General features: G+C 52.8%; 1 protein-coding gene across 50 annotated transcripts in view; it reads left to right on the forward strand.

Annotated features, from left to right (window-relative positions):
• SCRIB (scribble planar cell polarity protein) overlaps window positions 1–27365 on the forward strand; it is a 121201-nt gene that overhangs the window by 70198 nt on the left and 23638 nt on the right. For 10 of the 50 annotated variants that reach the window (XM_085214611.1, XM_085214619.1, XM_085214607.1 and 7 more), the window contains 11 exons: window positions 381–569; window positions 2484–2603; window positions 2836–2892; window positions 4899–4955; window positions 5851–5934; window positions 14005–14427; window positions 16483–16545; window positions 22608–22646; window positions 23182–23223; window positions 26277–26405; window positions 27225–27332. In XM_085214611.1, the coding sequence (XP_085070737.1) occupies window positions 381–569; window positions 2484–2603; window positions 2836–2892; window positions 4899–4955; window positions 5851–5934; window positions 14005–14427; window positions 16483–16545; window positions 22608–22646; window positions 23182–23223; window positions 26277–26405; window positions 27225–27332 (1311 nt within the window). The remainder of the gene's footprint in view (window positions 1–380; window positions 570–2483; window positions 2604–2835; window positions 2893–4898; window positions 4956–5850; window positions 5935–14004; window positions 14428–16482; window positions 16546–22607; window positions 22647–23181; window positions 23224–26276; window positions 26406–27224; window positions 27333–27365) is intronic. The other 40 variants (XM_085214608.1, XM_085214617.1, XM_085214609.1 and 37 more) reach the window with 40 other exon arrangements.

A 27365-nucleotide genomic window follows, 5' to 3' on the forward strand; every position in this document is an offset into this window, starting at 1 on the left:
TGGCATTTCTGCATTGCTTCCCCTGATGGCACTGCTAACGTGAGAATCATAGAATGGCTGGGTTGAAAAGGACCTCAAAGATGATTGAGTTCCAACCCCCTGTTATGTGCAGGGTCCCCAACCACCAGACCAGGCTGCCCAGAGCCACATCCAGCCTGGAAATAATGACATATAATATAGAGCCTGTTGAAATACACAAATTCTTCCTTTTTTGCTCTCTCTGTGAACGTACCTAAGTACATTCAATCGCTTTCCCTGACACGTAGCCTCAGCCTTTTTTCCGTGTTTCTTTTGTACTCCTTCTCCCTGATGTGGTCCTTGTGCTCCCTGACCTTCTCTTTTCTCCTTGAGTAAAGCCACCGTTCCACCACTGATCACAGGTGAGCTCCTCTGGGGCTGCAGCGCGGGACGGCCGTCTCAAGGTGGGAATGCGGATCCTGGAGGTGAACCATCAGAGTTTGCTGGGGATGACGCATACAGAAGCAGTGCAGATACTCCGCAGTGTGGGTGATGCTCTCCTGGTGTTGGTGTGTGATGGCTTCGATCCCAAGGCTGCAGCTGCCATTGAGGTGAGAAGGGAGGTGCAAGGAGCCCTGCAGAGACCAACCAACATCATTAGAATCACAGACTCATAGAATGGCCTGGGTTGCAAAGGAGCACGATGCTCATTGAGTTCCAACTCCCTGCTGGGTGCAGGTCGCCAACCAGCAGAACAGGCTGCCCAGAGAACCCTCAGGGTGCCATGAGGATCCACAGGGTGCCATAGGGATTGATGGGGTGCCACAATGATCCATAGGGTGCCATAAGGATCCAAAGGGTGCCACAGGGACCCATAATCATAGAATCATTGTAGAACCCCAGCATGGCCAGGGCTGCAAAGGAGCCCAGCGCTCATCAGTTCCAACCCCTGCTGTGTGCAGGTCGCCAACCAGCAGCCCAGGCTGCCCAGAGCCACATCCAGCCTGGCCTCGGATGCCTGCAGGGATGGGATGAGCATCCACAGCCTCCTTGGGCAACCTGTGCCACTGCCTCACCACCCTCTGCATGAAAAACTGCCTCCTCACATCCAACCCAAACCTCCCCTGGCTCACTTTAAAGCCATTCCCCTTGTCCTGTCACCACCCACCCTCACAAACAGCCGTTCCCCTCCTGTTTATCCGCTCCCTCCAAGCACTGAAGGCCGCAATCAGGTCTCCCTGCAGCCTTCTCTTCTCTTCTCTTCTCTTCTCTTCTCTTCTCTTCTCTTCTCTTCTCTTCTCTTCTCTTCTCTTCTCTTCTCTTCTCTTCTCTTCTCTTCTCTTCTCTTCTCTTCTCTTCTCTTCCCTTCTCTTCTCTTCCCTTCCTTCCTTCCCTTCCCTTCCCTTCCCTTCCCTTCCCTTCCCTTCCCTTCCCTTCCCTTCCCTTCCCTTCCCTTCCCTTCCCTTCCCTTCCCTTCCCTTCCCTTCCCTTCCTTCCCTTCCCTTCCCTTCCCTTCCCTTCCCTTCCCTTCCCTTCCCTTCCCTTCCCTTCCCTTCCCTTCCCTTCCCTTCCCTTCCCTTCCCTTCCCTTCCCTTCCCTTCCCTTCCCTTCCCTTCCCTTCCCTTCCCTTCCCTTCCTTCCCTTCCCTTCCCTTCCCTTCCCTTCCCTTCCTTCCCTTCCCTTCCCTTCCTTCTCTTCTCTTCTCTTCTCTTCTCTCTCTTCTCCCAGCTGAACCAGCCCACTTCCCTCAGCCTTTCCTCACAGCAGAGCTGCTCCAGCCCTCTGAGCATCTCAGTGCCTCCTCTGGACCCACTCCCACAGCTCCCTGTCCTTCCTGTGCTGGGGGCCCAGCCCTGGATGCAGGGCTGCAGATGGGGCCTCACAAGAGCCGAGCAGAGGGCGGAAAGGTGCCCACCTATTTCTGCACAGAAGATTGCTGCATTTTCCAGCCTTTTGCTGTAGATTTTTTTGTTGGTTTGTTGGTTGGTTTTTTTGGGGGTCTCAGATTTCAAAGTTTGCTCTCTTGCTTTATGATCTAGAAGCGATGGCCGTTTCAGAGCTGTTTTCACCGTATCGCTTGGCTGCATAGAAAGGTGGTTTTCTAACAGATTTTCTGCAGTGTGCTTTTAGCCTTTTTTTCTTGTATTGATGCTATATTTATAGTAAATTTCCTTTCCGTTCGTTGGTGTTCACCTTTCCCCCCAGGGAAACACCCACAGTAATTCTGTGCCTTCTCAATTTTCTTTTATTGAGGTTTAGAAAGTTTTTTTTTCATCCTTTGCTGGAATGTATCCTTGGTTATCTCATCCCCTTTCTGTACCTGTTCTAATTGAATTGTTCTAATTATCCTTCCTAGCCCTCCATTTCCTTTTGTAATTGACAGTTGCAACAAGGTTTTGGGCTGGGAAGCAGTTCTGTCTCGTCTAGGAGCATCTCAGCGCTCTGCATCTGATAGCCCAGAGCATGGAATCTTGGATGGTACACTGTGGGCTTCTGCCATGCTTTATTGTGTTTTTGCTTCGTAGATGTCTCCGGGAATCATTGCAAACCCTTTTGCTGCTGGTATTGGGCGCAAGAACAGCCTGGAAAGCATCTCATCTATTGACCGGGATCTGAGCCCCGAGGAGCTGGAGGTGCTGCAGAAGGTGGGTGTCCTGGCTGTGGCTGGGAGAGTGGTGTGGAATGGAATACTTGTTAAATGCCAAGCGTTTCCCCGCAGCATCACAAGTAGCGGACTTTGTGTTTACGGGGTCAGCAGCTCCCAGCACACGTGCCAGCGGGCGCTGAGACGCGCTCTGACTTCTTCCTGGGGCTGCCGTCCTCCGTGCAGGGAGAGAGAGCGCGGGGAGACGTGGCTCTAACTTTGGTCTCTCCTAGGAGATGGAAATGGTGAGAGAAGCGACTCAGTGGGAGAGAGAAGAAGTGGAGAAAGTGGTGAGAGATGTTTCGTGTGGTGGAATTTGTTCTTGACAGCAGTTCCGCCCGGGCTGCGGGCCCTGGCGCAGATCTCCTCTACCTGCCTGTGATGGGGGCTGTGGGGGCTGTGGGCCTTCTCTCTCCACAGCGCGCCTCTGGTTGCTTTTTGGCTTTGGCGTGCCTTCCTACGTGCCTCTTTGGTGGTACTTCCCTGTTATTTGTGCAGTTTGTCTTTGTTACCCGCTGGGACTTCCTGGCCAAGGTTTTCTTAAAGCTGCAGCTTTGAGGAAAATGGCCCATTGGCTCGGGAGCCCCACGTTTCATCGCTTCTCTCCGTGATCTGACAGCTTTCATGAGCAGAGATGAGAACGCACAGCTCAAAGCCTGGGGAATCAGCCCCATCCATCAGTCAGGAGTTGGTGCCCCTCGGTTTCCGTGGCTGTTGTTGTGACTGGGCACCAGAGCTTTGTCCCTGAAGGGGTTGGATTTTCCAGTTCTCTCTCTTAAAAAGAGATTTGTATTTATTCAGTTGGAAAACGAGGGAAAATGGAGTTCTTTGGCATTGTCCATCGTCAGTCTGCTCTCCTGGCAAATAAGTATGTGCACATTTTGCATTTCCTCAGGTTTCCAGTTTAGATCTGTTTATCGTTCTGGGTTCTCTCTGTTGTTCAGTCCCTGAGCTGAGCGAACTCACCACTGTTCCCATAGGAGTTTTCAGGAACTCTGTGTACGCCTTCCAGGTTTGGTTCTTTGATAATTCCAATTCTAAGAGACTCCGAATCTCCATGGGCTGATCCATGGCACGTTTCTCTATCTCAGCTCTGCTGCCAGTTATTTCTGTAACCTTACTGCAGAGCTGCCCCAGATGGCTCGGATGTTGCAGGGATGGACTTGCAGCGTTGCCCAGCTCCATCAGCACTGCCTGGAGCTCCTGTTACTTTCCACTTTATGACCTCCAGTTCTGCAGATGATACTTGTCCAAAGCCTACATACCCAGCTTAAAAGTCCCTGAATATCCCTTTGGGTCCTGCAGTTCTCTGGAGCATTGGCGTCTTCTCATGTGGCTCATCACTGTCTGGAGATTGGGAGCGTGATGCTGGGCGTTGATTATTTGCTGGTGGAAACGCACAGGATAGCCTGATAGCTGATGAGAACTCTCTCTGCTCTCCCTGTTCCTCAAGCTGCATCCCATCCATCGGCCTTGTGCCCTCAGGACCCTCTGGGGGCTGCTGATGGAGAGAAGCAGTCGGAAGGGCTGAAATACGCCGTAGGGCAGAGCAATTTCATGCCTTTTGTCCACAGCCCCCACTGTGCTGCAGAGGCTCTGGGCAAAAAGAATATAAATGCACAGATGTAATTCCTCTTGAAATTAAGCACTGGGTATTATTTCTTTCCTCCTGCAGCTCTGAAGCTGCAATGAGTTTGGTCACTGGTGACTTTCATGCCATTCATGCCTACATTGAGCGCTGTGCTCACCCACTGGCTTCAAGCCCTCTGTACAGTTGCCGTCTCTGTAGCTCTGTGGCTGTGATGCTATTAACAAGCATGTGATTTTTCAGGACTTTTTCCTCGGTGGCCACCAGCTCGTGCTCCGTAGATTTGTTTCTCTGTGCCCTTACAGCTTCCCCGCTCTGTGCTCTGCCAGGATCCCTCTTGTAGCTGTCAGCAGCCTTCTCCCATCCCCCAGTGACACCGCATGGGGTTCAGCTCCACTTCCTCTCCCCTAGGAGTTGCCCTGCTGAGGTTCTTAGAGCCACGTGCCCTCTTCCCTCCCCTGGCGACCCCCTGTCTTTACTTGTATGGGATGGCTGTTGCCATCTGCAGTGCCCAGCAGAACGCCAGCTTCTCCTTCCCCGGGCCAAGCTGACGTGCTGATGTCTGCTCACCTCATCCTCTCCACACCCCTCTCCATCCCCCTCTGTTCTCCCTCCGGAATGATTGCCCAGCATGCAGCTGACCTCTCTCCCTCTCTCTTTGCCTGCACTGCTTGGATGCTGGTCTGGCTCTGTCCTGTGGCATGGAAGGAGTGGATGCGTAGGGAGCGGGATGCGGCCACGCGGCAGCTTGAGGAGGCGGCAGAGGTGAGGAGCGTGGTGGGAGGGATGGAGAGATGGAGAGAAGAGGCAGAGCTCAGCCTGAGGGCTGGAGGAGCCCCCGAATGTAGAAGCACTCATTGCCCTCTGCATGTGCTCTCCTCACACCCCTGGACCCTCCAAAAAGCACAGCTTCAGCCTATGAGGAGATAGCAGAAATTGAGAACTCTTCAATGCGGTTGAGGAAGGGATGGTGAAAACCAATGGCTAACGTGTGAAAACAAAATAGGAAGTGATACCAGGCACGATTATACAAGCAGTGTGAGTTAATGCTGAAAATAGATGCCACAGGGGAATTGCGGACTGACTTTCTTAAATATAGAATCATGGAACGTGCTGAGTTGGAAGGCTCCCATAAGGATCATCGAGTCCAATTCCTGTATCTCCAGACTGGAAATCTTTCTGGATTTGGTGAAAACTGGTTATATATATTCAGTATTCTTTTCTCTTTCTTATGAGGCCAGGCTGGATGTGGCTCTGGGCAGCCTGAGCTGCTGGTTGGCGACCCTGCACACAGCAGGGGGTTGGAACTCAATGATCACTGTGGTCCTTTTCAACCCAGGCCATTCTAGGATTCTGTGATTCTGTGAGAGTGGATGCGTGCACTGCACAGGAGAAATGGTGAGGACCAGCATCCCAGTGTGGCTGTTCCCTGCAGCATTTCTCCAGGCCTGTCACTTTTCCCTGTGGCTGCGTTTGGATCACTCCCAGGTTCCCATCCCAGCAGTGGAAGCTTCCTGCAGTGTTAGGAGACAAAGCCTTGGCTGCGACTAGGGGTGGTTTCCTTTTAATTGCTGTCTGTGGTTGATGTAGCTGAATTCTGGCCTGATCTCTTCCTGGTGTTTCTGTTTTGTTTTCTGCTTCCCCCTTCCCCCTTCTCCAGAATGTCACGAGTGAACCTTTGCGAATGGACTATCGGACCCTGGCTGCTTTGCCCAGCAGTGGCTCACAGAGAGTCAATCGCACTGTAAGTGATGGGTGCTGAGTGGTGCACATCCCTGCTCCCTTTCCTGCCCTCTCCTCTGCCTTCGTGTGATGGTAGCGGTGCTCTGCGGAACTGCAGTGGACTTCAGGTGTCTGAAACAGGAGGAGCTGCAGCAGAAAGATTAGAAGGAGAAAAGACGGGGGAGGTTTGGGTTGGATGTGAGGAGGCGGTTTTTCATGCAGAGGGTGGTGAGGCAGTGGCACAGGTTGCCCAAGGAGGCTGTGGATGCTCATCCCATCCCTGCAGGCATCCGAGGCCAGGCTGGATGTGGCTCTGGGCAGCCTGGGCTGCTGGTTGGCGACCTGCACACAGCAGGGGGTTGGAACCAGGTGAGTGTTGTGCTCCTTTGCAGCCCAGGCCATGCTGGGGTTCTGTGATGATTCTATGATTATGACTCCTTATGGGTCCCTATGGCACCCTATGGATTCCTCTGGCACTCTGTGATCTCTGTTCCACTCTGTGTGATCCCCCTGGCACCCTATGGATCCTTATGGCACCCTATGGATCCTTATGGCACCCTATGGATTCCTGTGGCACCATATGGATCCTTACGGCACCCTATGGATCCCTATGGCACCATGTGGGTTCCTGTGGCACCCTCTGGATCCCTATGGCACCCTATGGGTTCCTGTGGCACCCTATGGATCCCTATGGCACCCTGTGGGTTCCTGTGGCACCCTATGGATCCCTATGGAACCCTGTGGGTTCCTGTAGCACCCTATGGATCCCTACGGCACCCTATGAGTTCCTGTGGCACCCTATGGATCCCTATGGCACCCTGTGGGTTCCTGTGGCACCCTATTGATCCTTATGGCACCCTATGGGTTCCTGTGGCACCCTATGGATCCCTATGGCACCCTGTGGGTTCCTGTAGCACCCTATGGATTCCTGTGGCACCCTGTGGGTTCCTGTGGCACCCTGTTGATCCTTATGGCACCCTATGGGTTCCTGTGGCACCCTATGGATCCTTATGACACCCTATGGGTTCTCTGGGCAGCCTGGTGTGGTGGTTGGCACACAGCAGGGGGTTGGAATGAGATGATTGTTGTGGTCCTTTCCAACCCAGGTCATTCTGGGATTCTGTGATTCTACGAAATGGTGGGAGCAGAGAGCCAGGTTGCTTCCCACTGCAGAAAGGGAAGTGGCTTCTGTAGTTGCTTTGGTGCAGGAGATGATGTGAACAAGGCAGAAAGAACAGCCCAGCAAGAGGGAAGAATATACACAAATGAGAGTGTGGGGGCACTGGGGGGGGGAAAGAAGCAAGTACTGAAAGCTGCAGAAGCAGGAGGGGAAGATGATGCCAGGCACGGAAGACAACAACGCTGTGTGGAGAGGAAGCAAGGAGTGCAGGGCTCTGGTCCCAAAAGGTTTAAAGCAAGGTTAGGACCCATCTAGAACCGCAAAAGGCGAAGCAGAAGTGATTGCATATCCCATCTAGCACAGGTAATGCCTTTGGCACTACTGCTGCCCCTCTGCCCTCCGGCGTTGCCCTCTCTGATACGTGGTGGGAACTCAGCAAAGAGACAGTCCTGATTCCACGAATGTCACAGATTACAGAGCTATCTGTCCTTCCTGGGTTGTTTAAAATGTCACATCTCTGTCTCTGTTTCCTTTGTCTTCCCTGCATCACATTATTCTGCTGAGTTGCTGCCTGCTCCCTTAGAGCTTCGCGTCCTCAGGCTTTTCCCCAATTCCTTCCCTGCTGTTACAGGGAGGACCAACCCTTTGCTGATGTCATCAGAGACAGAGTATCTCTTTGTTCTCCCATTGTTTCAGATCGTCTCTTCTACCCATCTCTGTTTCGTTCCATTGAGGCAGCTCTTCTCTCGTATTTGTCTATCATCTCGTGACTTATCACCAATTTTGTCTTATTTTGTTCCTCCCCATCCTCCCAAGCATTGCCTTTTCTCTCCTGGCTGTCCACAAAAAAAAAAAAAATTTTTTTCATCAGAAGAACATTTGAAGTATTTCCAGCATCTCTTCATGTAACTGAGTAGCTGGAAGCGAAGGGAGAGCCAACCCTGTGCAAGCAGCTGTTCCTTTGTGAGCAGCCCAAGAGCTGAGCAGCATTTGGGAGCCTATGGCTGAGCCTGGGAGCGCCTGGGGCTGGAATGTGCAGCAGAGCACTGGAATGCTGCGTGTGGGGCAGCGTCTATAAATGTCCCATCTCAGGGGCATTAGTGCAATTAGTGCACGTTTATCTTCTCCCAGCTGTCTTTTGCTCAGCCCTACCTTTGCTCTGTCTGAAAAAATCCCACCTGCTTTGATTGTGAGATATGGGCTCCAATGACAGCAAGGTTCTGGTTGCATCCAGCCCATGTGGTGACAGCCTGGAAGATTCAAGCAGTCCGAGCAGCAGAAAAGCATGCAGCTCGTAGGGCTGCTCTTTCCAGTGAAGAGAGACTGAGAGAGTTGGGGTCCTCCAGCCTGGAGAAGAGAAAGCTCTGGGGGGACATCCTATAGGAGCCTTCCAGTACCTAAAAGGGCCTACAAGAAGCTGGAGAGGGACTTTGTACATAGGTGTGTAGCGATAGGGCAAGGGGTAACAGAAGAAGGTAGGTTTAGATTGGATATAAGGATAAATATTTTCACAGTGGAGGTGATGAGGCCTGGCACAGGCTGGCCAGAGAAGTGTGAGTGCTCCATATCTGGAGGTGCCCTGGGCAGGCTGATCTGGCAGAAGTGTCCCTGCCGTGGCACGAGGGTTGGAAGTAGATGATCTTTAAGGACCCTTCCAACCCAACCCATTCTATGGTTTATAATCTTTAAGGACCCTTCCAACCCAACCCATTCTATTGTTTGTAATCTTTAAGGACCCTTCCAACCCAACCCATTTTATGGTTTATAATCTTTAAGGACCCTTCCAACCCAACCCAACCCATTCTATTGTTTATAATCTTTAAGGACCCTTCCAACCCAACCCATTCTATTGTTTATAATCTTTAAGGACCCTTCCAACCCAACCCAATCCATTCTATGGTTTATAATCTGTAGGGACCCTTCCAACCCAACCCAACCCAACCCAACCCATTCTATGGTTTATAATCTTTAAGGACCCTTCCAACCCAACGCAACCCATTTTATGGTTTATAAAATTTAAAGACCCTTCCAACCCAACCCAACGCAACCCATTCTATGGTTTATAATCTTTAAGGACCCTTCCAACCCAACCCAACCCAGCCCAACTCATTCTATGATTTATAATCTTTAAGGACCCTTCCAATCCAACGCAACCCATTTTACGGTTTATAAAATTTAAGGACCCTTCCAACCCAACCCAACCCAACCCAACCCAACGCAACACATTCTATGGTTTATAATCTTTAAGGACCCTTCCAACCCAACCCAACTCAACGCAATCCATTCTATGGTTTATAACCTTTAAGGACCTTCCAACCCAACCCATTCTTGACTCAATAGCAGATTGTCTACCTGCAGACAACATGCCTGTATGAAGATGCCATCGCCCCATTCCCACAGTGTTACTCTGTTTCAGCTGTTTGGCAGCTCTCACACCAAGCACTTTCTCCTCTAAGCTGTCTTGCATGTTTTCTGCTGCTGTATGACGCCCTTCAAGGCCGTGCAGAGCCGCTCTTCACACTGCTGAGCAGAAGGACGTAGGGTCAATCTGTCACGACTCTGCTGTAGGTTGCAGTGGAATTTCTTACGGGGATGCCCCACGAGTAGTGCCTGGAGAAGGGGCAGATGTTTGTCCCTCTTGGGTTAATCTGTATTGCTGTGTTGGTTGTTCTGGGAGTAGGAGTCCTAAATATGGAACGCATTTTGTGTTTGTGCGGTTTGTACAGCTGGAAGGCTGCATGAAAATTTGCAGACAACACCAAGCTGGGAGGAAGTGTTGATCTGCCTGAGGGGAGAAGGGCAGTACAGAGGGACCCGGATAGAATGGATCGATGGGCAGAGGGTAACTGTATGAGTTTCAGTAGTGCCAAGAGTTGAGGCCTGCATTTTGGTCACAACAACCCCAGGAAACCCTACAGGCTTGGGGAGGAGCGGCTGAAAGCTGCCTGACGGAAAGGGACCTTGGTGCAGTGATGGAGAGTGGGCTGAGTGTGAGCCAGCAGTGTGCGCAGGTGGCCAAGAAGGCCAACGGCATCCTGGCTGGGATCAGGAATGGTGAGCAGGACTGGAAGTCATCCTGCCCTGCACTCGGCACTGGTGAGGCCTCACCTCGAGTGCTGGGTTCAGTTTTGGGCAGCTCAGTACAGAAAGGACGTGGAGGTGCTGCAGCAGGGCCAGAGAAGGGCAGCAAGGCTGGGGAAGGGCTTGGAGAACATGGCCTGCAAGGAGAGACTGAAGGAAGTGGGGCTGTTCAGTGTGGGGCAGAGGAGGCTGAGGGGAGACCTGATTGCTCTGCGCCAGTATCTGAAAGGGGGTTGCAGCAGAGCAGGGCTGCTCTCTTCTCACTGCTGACAGGGCCAGGAGGAGGGGAAACGGCCTCGAGTTGTGCCAGGGGAGGTTTAGGTTGGATGTCAGGAGGAACTTGTGTGCAGAAAGGGCTGTGAAGCACTGCCATGGGCTGCCCAGGGAGGCGGTTGGGTCAGCATCCCTGGAGGTGTTGAACAACCGTCTGGAGGTGGTGCTCAGGGCCGTGATTTAGCAGAGGGCTCTTAGAGTTGGGCTGGGATGGCTGGGCTGTGCTTGGACTCGGTGATCTTTCAGGTCTTTTCCAAGCTGGGCACTTCTGTGTCTCTATGGAAGCCTCCTCTCAGTGATGCCCTCTGCAGTGGCAGCTTCTCAGCACCGCAGCGTTTGCAGTACTGCATTGGGAAGTCAGGGTAACATGGGTATATTACAGGATAATGCCATCACACTAACAAAGGAGCTGTTACTGTCTATCATTCCTCTGGATATTGCGGGCTTGGAAGCTATAGCCAGGAATGATTGTGCACTTAAAGCCTCATTTTGCTTTCTGGACCATAGGAAATGAAGATGACTTTACATCTTTCAGTAACGGGTCACCATCGTTAGTTAATTAATCTATGCTTTCCGATCTGAAGCTTTTGATTCCTGGCCAGTGGTTCTCTCTCTGTGGCTGTTTGATTTCAGATTAAATTTGTCAGCATCCGAAGCAAAGCTGTGGGTCAGAATTGCAAACGCGTTTCTTCTGTATTTGCTCAGAGGTCGCAGAGAAATATTCCTGTTCTCTGTGCTGGGGTGTAGAGTGACAGAGCAAGGCTGGGAAAGGCACACTGCATTGCCAGAATTGCTGCCTCCCCGAAATAGAAATTGTTGCTCGTCTGATAAAAATAGTCCACGTGGAGCTGAGGGAGCAGGGCATCCTGCACTGGGCCGCATGCAGTGCTGGAGATCAATGTGAGGAGTGGGTGAAGCTCAGCTCCAATCACGTCCATCGTCAGAACGGGACTTTGAGGTCCACCAGCCCTTGTGCAGCCCATCTCCGCAGGGCCCTAAGAGCAGCATTTCCTTTTTTACCCTGTGTCAGCAAACTGAGCTTTGGTGCTGCGGGATGGCTTGGAATGAGTGATAATCGAGTGAGATTTCTGCTGTCTGCTTGGCGAGGAGAAGCAGCGGCAGGGTGACATGGCTGCGGGATGGCAAACCCTCCTCATGCTGCTGGACTGCTGACATAATGAGTGCCTCCACAAATGAGCAACGTTCCTGAAAGCACTTTTAGCCTGATGTAACTTTGCGTTAGGATAATTTCGTAGAATCCTACAATGGCCTGGGTTGAAAAGGACCTCAAAGATTCGTTGAGTTCCAACCCCCTGCTGTGTGCAGGTCGCCGACCAGCAGCCCAGGCTGCCCAGAGCCACATCCAGCCTGGCCTCGGATGCCTGCAGGGCACTGTGGGAAAAGAAAGTTGGATTCTGGTGGGGAGGAGGGGGATTTTTTTGATCGGAGCCTTTTGCATTGGGGAGGGACGCGGTGCAGTAGCATTATTTCTGGGGGTAGCACCGACCTCGGTGACAGAAGAAACAGGATCTGAGCCGCAGCTCTGCCGTTCGCTGCGTTGGGTTGGGGTGGGGGTGAGGGCTGGGGGAGGGCAGCAGGAATTCCTGAGCCTCTCAGCTGCCATTGTAAGCCAGCAGCCCACCCGGCCACCAGAGCTATTTTGGTGAGCGCTGCCGTGACACAGGAACTGGGGAATGTGCTCTGGGCTCAAAGGGTCTTTCTGCTGCTCCGCCGGCAGCTGGGAGGAGGAGGCTGCAGCATTGTTCTCCCATTATCCCCACTTCGCTGCTGAAGGCTTCGGTGGGGTAACAAACACTCTTTTATGGTACTGAAGGAGAAGAGGTCAGTGCTTCGGGTTCCGTTCAGCGTGTAGAGGGGTCTGTGCTCTGTTCCCCACTGTTGCTGCTCTGAGTGCGCGTGGAGATGAAATGGGCCCATAGAGCAACGAGTGTGCGTGTGCAGATGGGACGGGTCAGCGTGGAGAGCAGCGATGTGGTGTGACTGCGTGGGAGCTCAGCGGAGCAAGAAGAGAGATTTATGTTGTGGTGTGTGCCGGGGGTGCATGGAAGGAAGCTGGGGTGAGACAGATGGTGTTTGGCAGTGTGGTGGTGGAGCTGGGAATGCTGCAGGAGGGGGAAGGCCACGTGCTGCTCTTGGAGTCGCTTTTGCAGGAGAGCAGCAGAGTTGCTGAAATGCAGATAGGAGTGTAAATGAGAGCAAGGAGTGTGCACGAGACTGCTGGTATCTCAGTGTGCGCATTGCTTGCTGATAGCAAAGTAAGCAAGGCTTGGTCTTGTCCCCCTCTGCTCGGTTCTTGTGAGGCCCCACCTGCAGCACTGCGTCCAGGGCTGGAGCCCCCAGGACAAGAAGGACAGGGAGCTGTTGGAGAGGGTCCAGAGGAGCACAGAGGTGAGCAGGGGCTGCAGCACCTCCACTGCGAAGCCAGGCTGAGGGAGCTGGGCTCGTTCAGCCTGGAGAAGAGAAGCTGTGGGGTGACCTCAGTGCAGCCTGCGGGACCTGAAGGGAGCCTGCAGACAGGAGGGGATCAGCTCTTGGAAAGGGGAGATAACAGCAGGACAGGGGAATGGTTGGAAGGTGAGGGAGGGCAGATTTCAGTTGGATGTGAGGGGGAAGTTGTTTGGTGTGAGAGTGGGGAGGTGCTGGAACAGCTGCCCAGAGAGGCTGTGGATCCCCGTCCATCCCTGGAGGTGTTCAAGGCCAGGTTGGATGGGGCCCTGGGCAGCCTGGGCTGCTGTGAGATGTGGAGGTTGGTGGCCCTGCATTGGTGGGGGGTTGGAGCTTCGTGATCCTTAGGGTCCCTTCCAACCCAACCATTCTGTCATTCTGTGATTCCGGTGTGGATTTCCAGCTACGTTCAAAGAAACAAATCAGTTTTGAACAAAACTAGCAGAGAGCCTGGCCTCTAAAGGAAAACTGCTGCAGCTCAATTCAGAAGCCAGTGTGGCTCTTCTGCAGCTGAATAACCCCAAGGGCTTCCACGAACTGAGCTAAAATTTTTTTCTTCTCTCCTATGAGGAAAGGCTGAGGGAAGTGGGCTGGTTCAGCTGGGAGAAGAGAAGAGAAGGCTGCAGGGAGACCTGATTGCGGCCTTCAGTGCTTGGAGGGAGCGGATAAACAGGAGGGGAACGGCTGTTTGTGAGGGTGGGTGGTGACAGGACAAGGGGAATGGCTTTAAAGTGAGCCAGGGGAGGTTTGGGTTGGATGTGAGGAGGCAGTTTTTCATGCAGAGGAGTGGTGAAGCACGGGAACAGGTTGCCCAAGGAGGCTGTGGATGCTCATCCCATCCCTGCAGGCATCCGAGGCCAGGCTGGATGTGGCTCTGGGCAGCCTGGGCTGCTGGTTGGCGACCTGCACACAGCAGGGGTTGGAACTGATGAGCGCTGGGCTCCTTTGCAGCCCAGGCCATGCTGGGGTTCTGTGATCGTATGAAATGGCACTTGGGCTCCCAGAACTGGCGATGGAGCAGAAGGTGGAATGACGCCGTGCGCATTACTACTGCAATTCCCCTCTCCCCTGTCCTCCAGCTCTCTGTGTTTTCTCTTCCTCTCCTTTTCCCTGCTCTCTTCATGTCTTTCTGACCCTTCTGTTTCCTCACAGCCCGTTCATTGCGATAGGGCCACCTCCGGCACAGGGACTGACCGCACTATGCTGTCCCTGCCGGTGGCACAGGACAGCCAGGACGGCTCCCCAGCAGCAGCAGCAGCAGCAGCAGCAGCAGCAACATCCCTGACCACCAGATGTGAGCCTGGCCCACCCCAGGACCCCGCGTCGCCCTGCCGGCGCACGTGTGGGGCAGAAAAGCCCCCTGTAGACCAACGGGATCCCAACCACTGCTCCCCGCCCCGGGAGCCGGAGGCAGCAGAGCAAGAGTGCATGATCGACTCCCAGCCCATCCTCTTCAGCGAGAACCCCTTCGTGGTGGCCAACCGGAGGGGGAAGGCGGCGGGCAAGGCCTGCCTGGGGGGCCCCCCGCTGGGCTATGGCAGGGAGGGAGTGCTGAAGACCAACCTTTACTCCAAGGCAAGGGCTCTCACGGCGCGCAGCATGCGGTCACACAGGAGCCGCGCAGCTCCTACTAAACCACGGGGCGGGCGAAGGCAGCACGAGGCCTGGGCTGCTCCCCCCCTAACGCACGTGATCTGTGTGTGCCGTCTGACTGCGGTCGTCCTCCAGCACTAACCGACCGGCTGTGCATGTGCCCTCTGCCAGGAGGCCGAGACGTGGGGCTGCGGAGGATCTCCTCCCGTCACGGGCGGCCTGCAGGAGCGGCAGCGTTGCTGTGGGAGCAGAGAGCTGCGGGGTGATGGTGCCACGTGTGTCTGAGGGCTTCAGCAAGCACGGATGTTTTTAGTCTGGGCTGCATTAAAAAAGGGGCGGCCAGCAGGGACGAGGAGGTGATCGTCCCCCTCTGCTCGGCTCTTGTGAGGCCCCACCTGCAGCACTGCGTCCAGGGCTGGAGCCCCCAGGACAAGAAGGACAGGGAGCTGTTGGAGAGGGTCCAGAGGAGCACAGAGGTGAGCAGGGGGCTGCAGCACCTCCACTGCGAAGCCAGGCTGAGGGAGCTGGGCTTGTTCAGCCTGGAGAAGAGAAGCTGCGGGGTGACCTCAGTGCAGCCTGCGGGACCTGAAGGGAGCCTGCAGACAGGAGGGGATCAGCTCTTGGAAAGGGGAGAGAACAGCAGGACAGGGAATGGTTGGAAGGTGAGGGAGGGCAGATTTCAGTTGGCTGTGAGGGGGAAGTTGTTTGGTGTGAGAGCGGGGAGGTGCTGGACCAGCTGCCCAGAGAGGCTGTGGATCCCCGTCCATCCCTGGAGGTGTTCAAGGCCAGGTTGGATGGGGCCCTGGGCAGCCTGGGCTGCTGTGAGATGTGGAGGTTGGTGGCCCTGCATTGGTGGGGGGTTGGAGCTTCGTGATCCTTGGGCTCCCTTCCAACCCCGGCCATTCTATGGAAAGTCAAAGTTTGTGCTTTGGACTCATTTTGATGCATTTCTAGATTTATAGTCGGTGGATCAGGAAAGGCAGATTAATCCGCATCCAGCGATCATCAGTCAGGATGTGACTGTCACACTTAGCTTAGGCTAATCTAATTCCACGCTGCTGTCACGAAAGGCCAATTCCCATCGTCTGTTCTCCTGTGTGCCGGCAGCAGAGCTGTGTCAGGTGGGTCAGGGAGCTGAAGGGTTTTCTTTGTAGGATGAGTTCTTTGCAGAGCAGCACCCTCCTCCGCGGGTGAACGAACAGCACATGGAGGCTTTGGGCAGAGGATGACGGAGCCAAACAGTGGGAGCACTGCAGTGGTGGCACGGAAGTGATGGGTTTGAGACTGCCATGTGCTTTCAGGGAGGTGTGAGGAAGGAGCAGATATTTTCTCCGGTGTAAGCCTTAGATTACATCCCCTGGCTTGGGATGTAAGAATAAATACCACTGCCCACAGCTGATCCAAGTCACGTTAACGGGGCTCGCTACTGCATGAGTATAATAATTAATAATTGCAAAACCCGTGGATCTGCTTCAAAATTTGCTTTGGGTTGAAATCCCAAAGGGCCCGTTTCCACTTTTAGGCATCTAACAGGCTTTTTAACGGAGTTCCTTAACCAGCATGACGATTACTGGGACTCTGCCCTTGTGATGCTGCTGCGGGGGTTCCTGCAGAAGGGATGAGAGCTTTGTCCTTCCTGTGCTCTGCCCTGCTCTGTAGCTGCAGGCCAGCTGCAATGGACACGGCTGTGAAAGAGTCTCCTTTTGGTTACGAGTGGCTTTTGTTGCTCCGAGACATGAAGTTTGTCTGGGGGAGGGGATCCCCAGCAATCCTTACAAGGCAGAAGTCTTAACCTGATGCAGTTGGCTGCGCAAGGTGTTCGGATGCGATCTGAGCTCTGGTGTTTCATACAATTCTCCTGCTGTTCCCAGTATTTCAGTATTGCTTTTTGCTATGTGGCTCTGCCTCCTTGTGGTGAAGTGATCCGTGGTTCCTTCAGCCTGGATAGCAGAGCTGTCTCCTGCTCTGACCGCAGACGGAGACGCGTGGAAGCTGCTGCTGCACAGTAATTCTCGAGCTTTGTCTTCTCTCTTGCAGGCTCCTGAGTCGGGGACGGGGAATTCAAGGCGAGAAACTCCTTATTCTCCCAGTAACCAGCAGGTGAGGCTGCACCTGAGGCAGGCAGCGGGGAGAGGGCAGGTGTGCTTCCAGGGCAGCACCGGGCAGAGGGAGCTGAGGATAATTCCTTTATTTGAGAGTCATTCCTGTATTTGTCAGGGGGAAGTTGTTTGCTATGGGAGCGGGGAGGTGCTGGAACAGCTGCCCAGAGAGGCTGTGGGTCCCCGTCCATCCCTGGAGGTGTTCAAGGCCAGGTTGGATGGGGCCCTGGGCAGCCTGGGCTGCTGTGAGATGTGGAGGTTGGTGGCCCTGCATTGGTGGGGGGTTGGAGCTTCGTGATCCTTGGGGTCCCTTCCAACCCAACCATTCTGTGATTCTGTGATCCTGTATTTGGGAGCGATACCTTTGTGGTGGAGAAGCATCCCTTCCAGGATGCAACTGGAGAACAAGGGAAGGAGCTCTTCTCTTTCAAAATGTTTCTGACACCCAGGATTTTAAGTAGTTGGTCATAAACTCAGTGGAGAGCTACTGCTCTGAGGATTAATTATCAGAGTAATTAATGAGCCTAACCCTAAGGTGGCTACAAAGTGGTCGTTGCTGTCTGTTCTGAGAATGGCTTCACCAGTGTGACGAACGGCCCGGGTTGGAAGGGACCTCAAGGATCACGAATCTCCCACCCTTCCCTTCCTTCCTTTGCCTCACGCAGACTGTGTTGAATTCTGTGCATCAGAAAAAGTGGGGAAGTGAAGGTTTGGAGAAACCTCAGCCCTGTAAACCACTGCCGCTCAACCTCCTCCGTCGATCCCTGTTCTGTTGGTGGCTCTGCCAGCAGCTCACATGGGCTCTTCGGAAGAGAACCAAAGGACCCCCTGCACACACTTATGGGCCGACCTGCCCTCGGGGACTGATTTTCTGAAACACTTAAGCTATCTTTCTCTCTGAATTTTTGATTTTTATCTTTAAAATTTCTTGTAACTTTTGGTTTGTTTTTGGCAGCATTCCCTATTTGCTCTAGCTCTTCTTATTACTCGTACAAACTGTGATCTTTCGCTTTACATCTCATGAAGTCTTTGATTTCGGTGTTTCTCCCACGGCGGTGGGTTTCACAAATCAGCTGAGCCTTTTGAAATGAAATACTCTGAAGTGGATGCTGAAATTTTCCCGTCACAGACGTTATGGGGTTGCATGATGAGCTGTAATGAAGTGAAGATTGTGCCGTGCGCTCTGTCCTCGGTTATTTTGCATCCATTGGGAGTCTGCAAATATTGGGACCAAAGAGCTCTGGCAGTCACCTGGTCTCTGGTTGAGCCATTCCAGCAATCTGAGCTTGACAAAATTGAACTGCCTTTTTTGCTCAGTTAATTTGGAAGCAACTCGGTGAGGTGAATTGCATCATCTCGGGGCGAGATGACCATTAACAGTGACAGCAGTAAGAGTCAGGAATAAGAAACAGCAGAGCTGTAATGGGCAGTAGTTCACTCCGTTCACTCCATCCGAGGCCAGGCTGGATGTGGCTCTGGGCAGCCTGGGCTGCTGGTTGGCGACCTGCACACAGCAGGGGATGGAACTGATGAGCGCTGTGCTCCTTTGCAACCAGGCTGTTCTATGATTCTGTGACTCTCTGAGCCTTAAGAATCATTTCAAGCCGATGCATTCTATCATTCCATGGCTCTATCACCTTCCAGGACACTCCCAATCCATTCTATGCTTCTGTGACTTTCCAGGACCCTTCCAACCCAACCATTTGGTGGTTCTGTCATCTGTAAGGACCCTTTCAATGCAACCCAACCATTCCGTGGCTCTATGATCTTCAAGGACCCTTCCAACCCAACCCAACCCAACCCAACCCAACCATTCCGTGGCTCTATGATCTTCAAGGACCCTTCCAACCCAACCCAACCCAACCCGACCATCCTGTGGCTCTATGATCTTCAGGGACCCTTCCAACCCAACCCAATAATTCCATGGCTCTATGACCTTTTCCCCCAGAAGGTGATGATGTACTGGCACAGGTTGCCCAAGGAGGCTGTGGATGCTCATCCCATCCCTGCAGGCATTCGAGGCCAGGCTGGATGTGGCTCTGGGCAGCCTGGGCTGCTGGTTGGCGACCTGCACACAGCAGGGGTTGGAACTGATGAGCGCTGTGCTCCTTTGCAACCCAGGCCATGCTGGGGTTCTGTGATTATAGTAATGCAGTGTCAGTGCATTCTCTTCCAGCTCCATCATTTGCTTTTCCGACAGAGATGTACGCTCAGAGGTGTATCTGGGGCTCTTTGCCTCTAAGTCTTCCTTTGACCACAAATGCCAGCTTTCTTTGTGTTTAGGGTCCTTCCATCTAGAGGTGTTCTTGGGGTGGAGATGGTACTCCTCGTTCTGCAGTGGACAGAGATCTGGGTATTCATTTACTTCATCCTTAGAGAAGCTCAGCTCCCGGTTAGGGACGGTCTGCATCTTTCCAGCCAGCAGCTCCAACGTGCGACAACCCTCGCTGTGAGATTACTGGTTTATTATTATAATAATTGGTTGATTATTATTATTTTAAATATAAACAAGTATTTGGATGGGGCGTTCCTAGTTCCAACTTGTCATCCTTTGTGATACTCTGGTACTTTTTTGTAGAAGTGTGTTGGCAGTGAAGGCACAGTGACACGTCCTTGCCACCAGCCACCCTGCAGCTCGTGCCATCTGCATCCTTAACTCTGGAGGGGCTTGCTCAATGGTAAATCACTGGGCATTAGAGGACCCTGGTGGATTCTTGTTATTTGATTCCTTTGGCAGTAGTGGTCATCTGTCTTTTCCTAGCAGTGGCTGTTAGAGGTTTACTTTCCAAGTAAAACCATTCGCTCCTTCCTCCTTGAGTTCTGAGACGAATAAAACAGACGTAACTTTGTTCTGCAGAGGTCAGAGCATCCCAGGGGCGTTTCTGCAGGTGCAGGTTTCCCACTTCTAAGTTGGATCTCCCTGTTAGGTAGCACTGGCTGTACTTTATATTCTGTCACTTCAGCTTTTTTGTGTCATCAGTTCCCTGTACCTTGAGTGAGCCATTTCGAATAATCTCTCCAGCTTTTCTCTTGCTTTCCTGTGTGGGGCTTGAGAGATTCTGTTGATTTCTTAAAACGCTTCTGACTGTCTTTTGAGTTTGTCATTCATTCATTCATTCATTTCAGCCTCTTAAAGTCCTTAAAGAAAGCTTTTCCTCACTGCTTTGATTTCTGAGATCCAACCTTTGTGTTGTTTTAACAGCCTTTTTTCCCTTACTTCCCCTGTGGCTGTTAGGAATTCGTAACTTGGGCACTTGTTTCCTAAGGTGCCATGTGTCACAGTGCTGAGCAAGGCTCATGGCTCTCTGCACCCATCTTCTGTTCTGTCCACCAGTTTTCTGTCACACAGGCGTGTGATTTAATGCTTCTGAGTCAGAGCCTTGTACAGCAGTCTCCTGCATGTCAGGTGTGATGATATCAGGTAGAATTAGTTCTCGAACGGTGAATGTTATGCAGAATGTCAGAATCATAGAAGCATTCACTTTTCAGAAACTTCTTTCAGAAACTTTTTTCAGAAAGTTTCAGACACTTTTCAGAAGGGGTGGTCAGGCACTGGAACAAACTGCCCAGGGAGGTGGTGGAGTCGCCGAGCCTGGGGGCGTTCAAGGAAAGACTGGATGCTGTGCTGAGGGACGAGGTTCAGTGGGAGCTGTTGGTAATGGGTGAACGGTTGGACTGGATGATCTTTGAGGTCTTTTCCAACCTTGGTGATTCTATGATTCTATGATTCAGCTTGGAAAAGACCTGAAAGATCACCGAGTCCAAGCACAGCCCAGCCATCCCAGCCCAACTCTAAGAGCCCTCTGCTAAATCACGGCCCTGAGCACCACCTCCAGACGGTTGTTCAACACCTCCAGGGATGCTGACCCAACCGCCTCCCTGGGCAGCCCATGGCAGTGCTTCACAGCCCTTTCTGCACACAAGTTCCTCCTGACATCCAACCTAAACCTCCCCTGGCACAACTCGAGGCCGTTTCCCCTCCTCCTGGCCCTGTCAGCAGTGAGAAGAGAGCAGCCCTGCTCTGCTGCAACCCCCTTTCAGATACTGGCGCAGAGCAATCAGGTCTCCCCTCAGCCTCCTCTTCCCCACACTGAACAGCCCCACTTCCTTCAGTCTCTCCTTGCAGGCCATGTTCTCCAAGCCCTTCCCCAGCCTTGCTGCCCATCTTTGGAAGAAGTCACCCAGATGTTCCCAAAGGACGTAAGACAATCACTGTGCTGCCCTGCACATGCCACGTGATTGCACTCAAGATGATCTATTCCACGACCTTCCTTGATACTGAGGTCAGGCTGGAGGCTTGTAGTTCCCTGTAGTCCTTTGTCCTGAGGCACAGGAGTGTTGCCTGGACTTGGTTCCTGCAAGGTATGAAGAGGAAGGAGCAGTTTGCAGTGGGTTTGGGCATGCACTGGGTCTCCCTGTCGCTGGCTGGGTGGATGGGGGCAGAGCAGTGGATGCAGTGTACCTTGATTTCAGCAAGGCGTTTGATACTGTCTCCCACGACATCCTTATAGCAAAGCTGAGGAAGTGTGGGATGGACGGGTGGACAGTGAGGTGGGTTGAGAACTGGCTGAGTGGCAGAGCGCAGAGGGTCGTCGTTGGCGGTGCAGAGTCCGGCTGGAGACCTGGAACCAGAGGTGTTCCTCAGGGGTCCGGTCTTGTTCAACATCTTCATCAATGACCTTGATGAGGGGATAGTGGCCACCCTCAGCAAGTTTGCTGATGGTACGAAGTCGGGAGGATCGGCTGACACGCCTGAAGGCTGTGCTGCCATTCAGTGAGACCTGGACAGGCTGGAGAGCTGGGCAGGAAGAAACCGGATGAGGTTCAACAAAAGCAAGTGTAGAGTCTTACACCTAGGGAGGAATAATTGCGTGCACCAATACAGGCTGGGGGATGAGCTGCTGGAGAGGAGCTCTGCAGAGAGGGACCTGGGCGTCCTGGTGGACGACAGGTTGGCCGTGAGCCAGCAGTGTGCCCTCGTGGCCAAAAAGGCCAATGGCATTCTGGGGTGCATTAAGAAGAGCGCGGCCAGCAGGTCGAGGGAGGTGATCCTCCCCATCTACTCTGCCCTGGTAAGGCCTCATCTGGAGCGCTGTGTCCAGTTCTGGGCTCCCTGGTACAAAAAAGACAGGGATCTCTTGGGAAGAGTCCAGCGGAGGGCCACAAAGATGGTGAAGGGCCTGGAGCACCTCCCCTATGGAGAAAGGCTGAGTGAACCGGGTCTGTTCAGCCTGGAGAAAAGACGACTGAGAGGGGACCTGATCCAGGTTTATAAATATCTGAGTCTATGAGTGAGCCCACAAGTCTATGAGTCTGTGAGCCTATGAACCTATGAGTCTAGGAGCCCATGAGCCTATGAGCCCATGAGCCTATGAGCCCACGAGTCTGCAAGCCAATGAGTCGCTGAGTCTATGAGTCTGTGCAGCCATGACTGTATGAGCCCTGTGAGTCTATGAGTCCAAGGGCCTACAAGTCTGTGAGTCTACAAGCCAACGAGTCCATGAGCCTACGAGTATTTGAGCCCTATGAGTCTCTGAGTCTCAGAGTCTATGAGTGAGTCTACAAGTAATAAATACCTGAGGTGTGGCGGCCATAGCGGTGAGGCCGGGCTCTTTTCAGTGCTACGTGGAGACAGGACGAGGGGAAACGGCCATCAGCTGCAGCACAGGAAGTTCTGCACCAATGTGCGTAAGAACTTCTGTAGGTGAGGTGACGGAGCACTGGGACGGGCTGCACAGGGGGCTGTGGGGTCTCCTCTGAGATATTCAAGTCTCGCCTGGACGCCTTCTTGTGCCACGTGTGTGGGGAACTGCTTTGGCAGGGGGTTGGACTCGATGATCGCTGGGGGTCCCTTCCAACCCCTACAGTTCTGTGATTCTGTGATTCCCCCGTGGCTGACAGCAGAGGTGGGCAGTGAGCCTTCCTTTGAGGCAGGGAGCAGTGGGGCACTGAGAGCCCCTGGCGAGGGCATTCCGTGTGCTGGGGAAGCTCTCGGTCTCACCGGGGCACGCCGGTCTCTCCATTTTCTCTCCATTCTCTCCCCTGGTGTTTCCCCCCCTGCAGATGCCCGCAGCTGCTCGGCCAGGCAGGGAGACACGCTTTGTAAGTTCCCTCTGGTGTGCAGTGTGTGCTGCTGCTCCGTGCTGCTCCGTGCCGCTCCGTGCTGCTCCCACCTGGCCCTGCTCGTCGCTTCCTTTAGCTCCGTGCTCCCCGGCTCTGGGCTTGGGGTGCCCTGGGCGCTGCCGGGCAGCTGCTCTGCTCCCAGGGCTGTTCCCTGCTCCTTCTGCTGAGATGGCCAAGAAGCTGCAGCGCTGATGACTTTGCTCGAGCGCAGGGGATGCAAAGAGGGGCCCCGATCGGCTGAGCTGGAGGAGAAGTGGGGAGGGTGGGGGTTAATGGGTGAAGTGCAGAGAATTGTGAGTGTCTTCTCGCGGAGGAACTCGGAGAAGCTGCTCTTTGAGCTGCTCCCCACGTGGAGAAACGCATTGCAGGGGTTGGTGTGGGACGTGAAAGCTTTGTGCTGTATGGGAAGGAGGGCAGGGGGAAAGAGTTTGGTGAGTCTGTTTTTGTATGGAGCGCGGTTAGCTGAAGGGTTCCATTACGGACTCCGCATTGACACTTCTGTTTCTGCTTTCAGGCTTCCATTAACTTCATTGCGTCGCAGGATGACAGCAGATCAGTAAGTACAGCTGCCCGGAGACCTTCCAGTAGTGTCCCCTGTGTATCCTCCAGCATGTAAAGCTTGCCCCTTCCTCCTGTGCCTGAAGGGCTTCCTTCCTTCCAGCCTGGTTACTTCTCACTGTTGGCTCTGTGTTCTCTTTCTCAGCGTCCCTCCAAGTTTGTACAAACGCACTGTCTTCAGTATTCCTACACTGACAACTCAATGTTTGTAGCTTTTATTCCTGCTTACATCAGCAGTTCACTCTCGTGGTTTTTCTGCCCAGTGGTGCTTCTGGTCCCTTTAAGTATCTGGAGTTTTGTTCACTTCCACACAACACCCAGCTCAGCGGACATCTCGGCCTCCCGTCTCCACTCTTTGCTCCTATCTGTCTGCATTCCCAGCTCGAGGCCTCGCTGGTCTTTGGTTCATTGCACCCCGACTTTTGCCAGTGCCCATTCCTGGCCGACGTTTGCCAGCTGAGTTTCCCATTCACGATGCTTTGGTTCCCCATTCACGATGCTTTGGTTCCCCATTCACGATGCTTTCCTTCCCAATTCACGATGCTTTCGTTCCCCATTCACGATGCTTTCGTTCCCCATTCACGATGCTTTGGTTCCCCATTCACGATGCTTTGGTTCCCCATTCACGATGCTTTCGTTCCCCATTCACGATGCTTTCGTTCCCCATTCACGATGCTTTGGTTCCCCATTCACGATGCTTTGGTTCCCCATTCACGATGCTTTCCTTCCCAGTTCACGATGCTTTCCTTCCCAGTTCACGATGCTTTCCTTCCCCATTCACGATGCTTTCCTTCCCCATTCACGATGCTTTCCTTCCCCATTCACGATGCTTTCCTTCCCAGTTCACGATGCTTTCGTTCCCCATTCACGATGCTTTGGTTCCCCATTCACGATGCTTTCCTTCCCCATTCACAATGCTTTCGTTCCCCATTCACGATGCTTTCCTTCCCCATTCACGATGCTTTCGTTCCCCATTCACGATGCTTTCGTTCCCCATTCACGATGCTTTGGTTCCCCATTCACGATGCTTTCATTCCCCATTCACGATGCTTTGGTTCCCCATTCACGATGCTTTGGTTCCCCATTCACGATGCTTTGGTTCCCCATTCACGATGCTTTCCTTCCCAGTTCACGATGCTTTCCTTCCCAGTTCACGATGCTTTGGTTCCCCATTCACGATGCTTTGGTTCCCCATTCACGATGCTTTCCTTCCCAGTTCACGATGCTTTCGTTCCCCATTCACGATGCTTTGGTTCCCCATTCACGATGCTTTCGTTCCCCATTCACGATGCTTTCATTCCCCATTCACGATGCTTTCCTTCCCAATTCACGATGCTTAGGTTCCCCATTCACGATGCTTTGGTTCCCCATTCACGATGCTTTGGTTCCCCATTCACGATGCTTTCGTTCCCCATTCACGATGCTTTGGTTCCCCATTCACGATGCTTTGGTTCCCCATTCACGATGCTTTCCTTCCCAGTTCACGATGCTTTCGTTCCCCATTCACGATGCTTTGGTTCCCCATTCACGATGCTTTCGTTCCCCATTCACGATGCTTTCATTCCCCATTCACGATGCTTTCCTTCCCAATTCACGATGCTTAGGTTCCCCATTCACGATGCTTTGGTTCCCCATTCACGATGCTTTGGTTCCCCATTCACGATGCTTTCGTTCCCCATTCACGATGCTTTGGTTCCCCATTCACGATGCTTTGGTTCCCCATTCACGATGCTTTCGTTCCCCATTCACGATGCTTTGGTTCCCCATTCACGATGCTTTCATTCCCCATTCACGATGCTTTGGTTCCCCATTCACGATGCTTTGGTTCCCCATTCACGATGCTTTGGTTCCCCATTCACGATGCTTTCCTTCCCAATTCACAATGCTTTCCTTCCCAATTCATGATGCTTTCGTTCCCCATTCACGATGCTTTGGTTCCCCATTCACGATGCTTTGGTTCCCCATTCACGATGCTTTCGTTCCCCATTCACGATGCTTTCCTTCCCCATTCACGATGCTTTCCTTCCCAATTCACGATGCTTTCCTTCCCAATTCACGATGCTTTCCTTCCCAATTCATGATGCTTTGGTTCCCCATTCACGATGCTTTGGTTCCCCATTCACGATGCTTTGGTTCCCCATTCACGATGCTTTGGTTCCCCATTCACGATGCTTAGGTTTCCCATTCACGATGCTTTGGTTCCCCATTCACGATGCTTTGGTTCCCCATTCACGATGCTTTGGTTCCCCATTCATGATGCTTTCGTTCCCCAAGCTCTGACATATCTGTGCCGTTCCCCTCTGGCCACTGCAGCTGCCGTTTCCATGGCAGGCTCTGCCTTGGCGCTGAGGACGGACTCTTCCAAAGGTTCTGCTGCTAAAACACCAGCTGACAGACCAGAAAGTGCAGGTCCGAAACCCGACACGAAAGGCTTTGTAAAACCACCCTTTCTAAGTGAAAAAATCCTTTTGCGACTGTGAAACTCAGACCAAAGGACAGATCAGCACCCACTGTTCGATGAATAGATGACCCCTATATGTATTTCCTCCTTACAAACATCATTTGCAGTAATGACGATTGCCGTCTAAACTTGTTCTAAAAATTATTTAAGTGTAATTACTGTAAAATGGAATCGTAGCGGTATGGATGTCTGATTTTTAAAGGCGTTCTTTCTAATGAGGCTGTTGCTCTGGGCTGTGGTTGGAGCAGCTCAGCTTGGTTCTACAGCACGCCTTCTGCAGGAGATGGAATTGCGGAGCTCCTGCAGATCGTTTGGATGCTCCAGGCAATCTGACTAACTAAAAGACCACGGACCCGAGGATTTGGCGTTTGTTGTTTAGAAATCGGGCATCGCTTGACTCATTGGTGTTGCTTTGCCTGGTGTTGCTTTGCTTCTCCGGATGCTTGCACCAGAGGCCTGCCTTTGTGTTTGGTGTTTGCTGCAGTCACCTCCTTCCCAAGGACGCACCTCGCTGCCCTGACCGCTCAACTCTTTTCTCTCCCTCTCTCTCTCCCTCTGCCTTTTCCTCCCTCGTGTGGCACTGACACAAGCAGACCAAGCCAGGCGTCATTCAGCCTCTTTCCCGAGTGCGACAAAACGCTGCCTCGCATAACCCGGAGGAGGGGGACAGCCCCAATCCCTTCCAGCAGCCCGAGCCAAGCTCCTCTGTCCACAACTCTGTAAGTGGCCACGGTTCCTTCTCACTCAGCTTCTCCTAGGCTGCTCCGCTGCCACTTAGAGCCGTGCTGAGGACGAAGCCTTGGCTGTCAGCACCCTGCGCCTCGGAGCAAAAGCCAGTGTCGCCTGTAGCAAGTTTGGCGATGTGCAGAATGATCCGTTTTCTTGCAGAGATTTCCCATTCTCGGGGCTTTACGTTGATGGGAAGGGAGGATTTGTGTATTTTGGTCTTGGCCTGGGTAAGAATCGCTGCTGCGTATTTGTAGAGTACGGATTTATTCCAAATCAGAAGTACAGCAGCCGCTGGAGAAGAGGGAAAAGACGAGAAAAAAGGAGTGACGCTGGTAGAGCTCTTCCAACCAGAAGGTGCCGTTAGTCAGAAATACTGGATAAGGCCACAGCTTCTCTCTCATTTCCCAGTGGACTGAATTTGGCTTCTTCAGGTCCCTGTATTCCAGCTCCAAAAGCCCGTTGATCCAGATGGGTCCGTGCTCATTGAACCGGGTGGAAATCCTGTAGGACCGTGACATCGGTTTGGTCCCGTGGTCACGAAATTCTGGTGAAGTAGATGAAGGTCTGTGCCACCAGAATTACCATTCCTCCACCAGCCAAGAAATAAAATGAGGCTGTGGTACTTGTCCTGCTCTACAGCATATGCACCACGCACTGCTCTCCTTCCTGCCCACGGCTGCAGCAGCCCTCCCTTCCGTATCGCCCTGTTCAGGCTCTGCAGGATGAGGATTTGGAAGTGTTTCCCCCGTGTTGTGTTTTTTTATAACGACTGTGATTTTTTTTATGTCCTGTTTTTCTTGTCGCTGTAGCCAAAGCCACCATCACCACCCTCTCCTGATGAGATTCCCATCAACGTCAAGCAAGCATACAAGACTTTTGCAGCAGTGCCCTTGTCACACCCTCTGCTCGAGACACAGGTAAGTGCTGCTGGCTGGGGGCAACGTCACCCA

This window comes from Meleagris gallopavo, chromosome 32 (genome assembly GCF_905368555.1).
Source record: "Meleagris gallopavo chromosome 32, MGAL_WU_HG_1.1, whole genome shotgun sequence".
NCBI classification, from domain to species: Eukaryota; Metazoa; Chordata; class Aves; order Galliformes; family Phasianidae; genus Meleagris; species Meleagris gallopavo.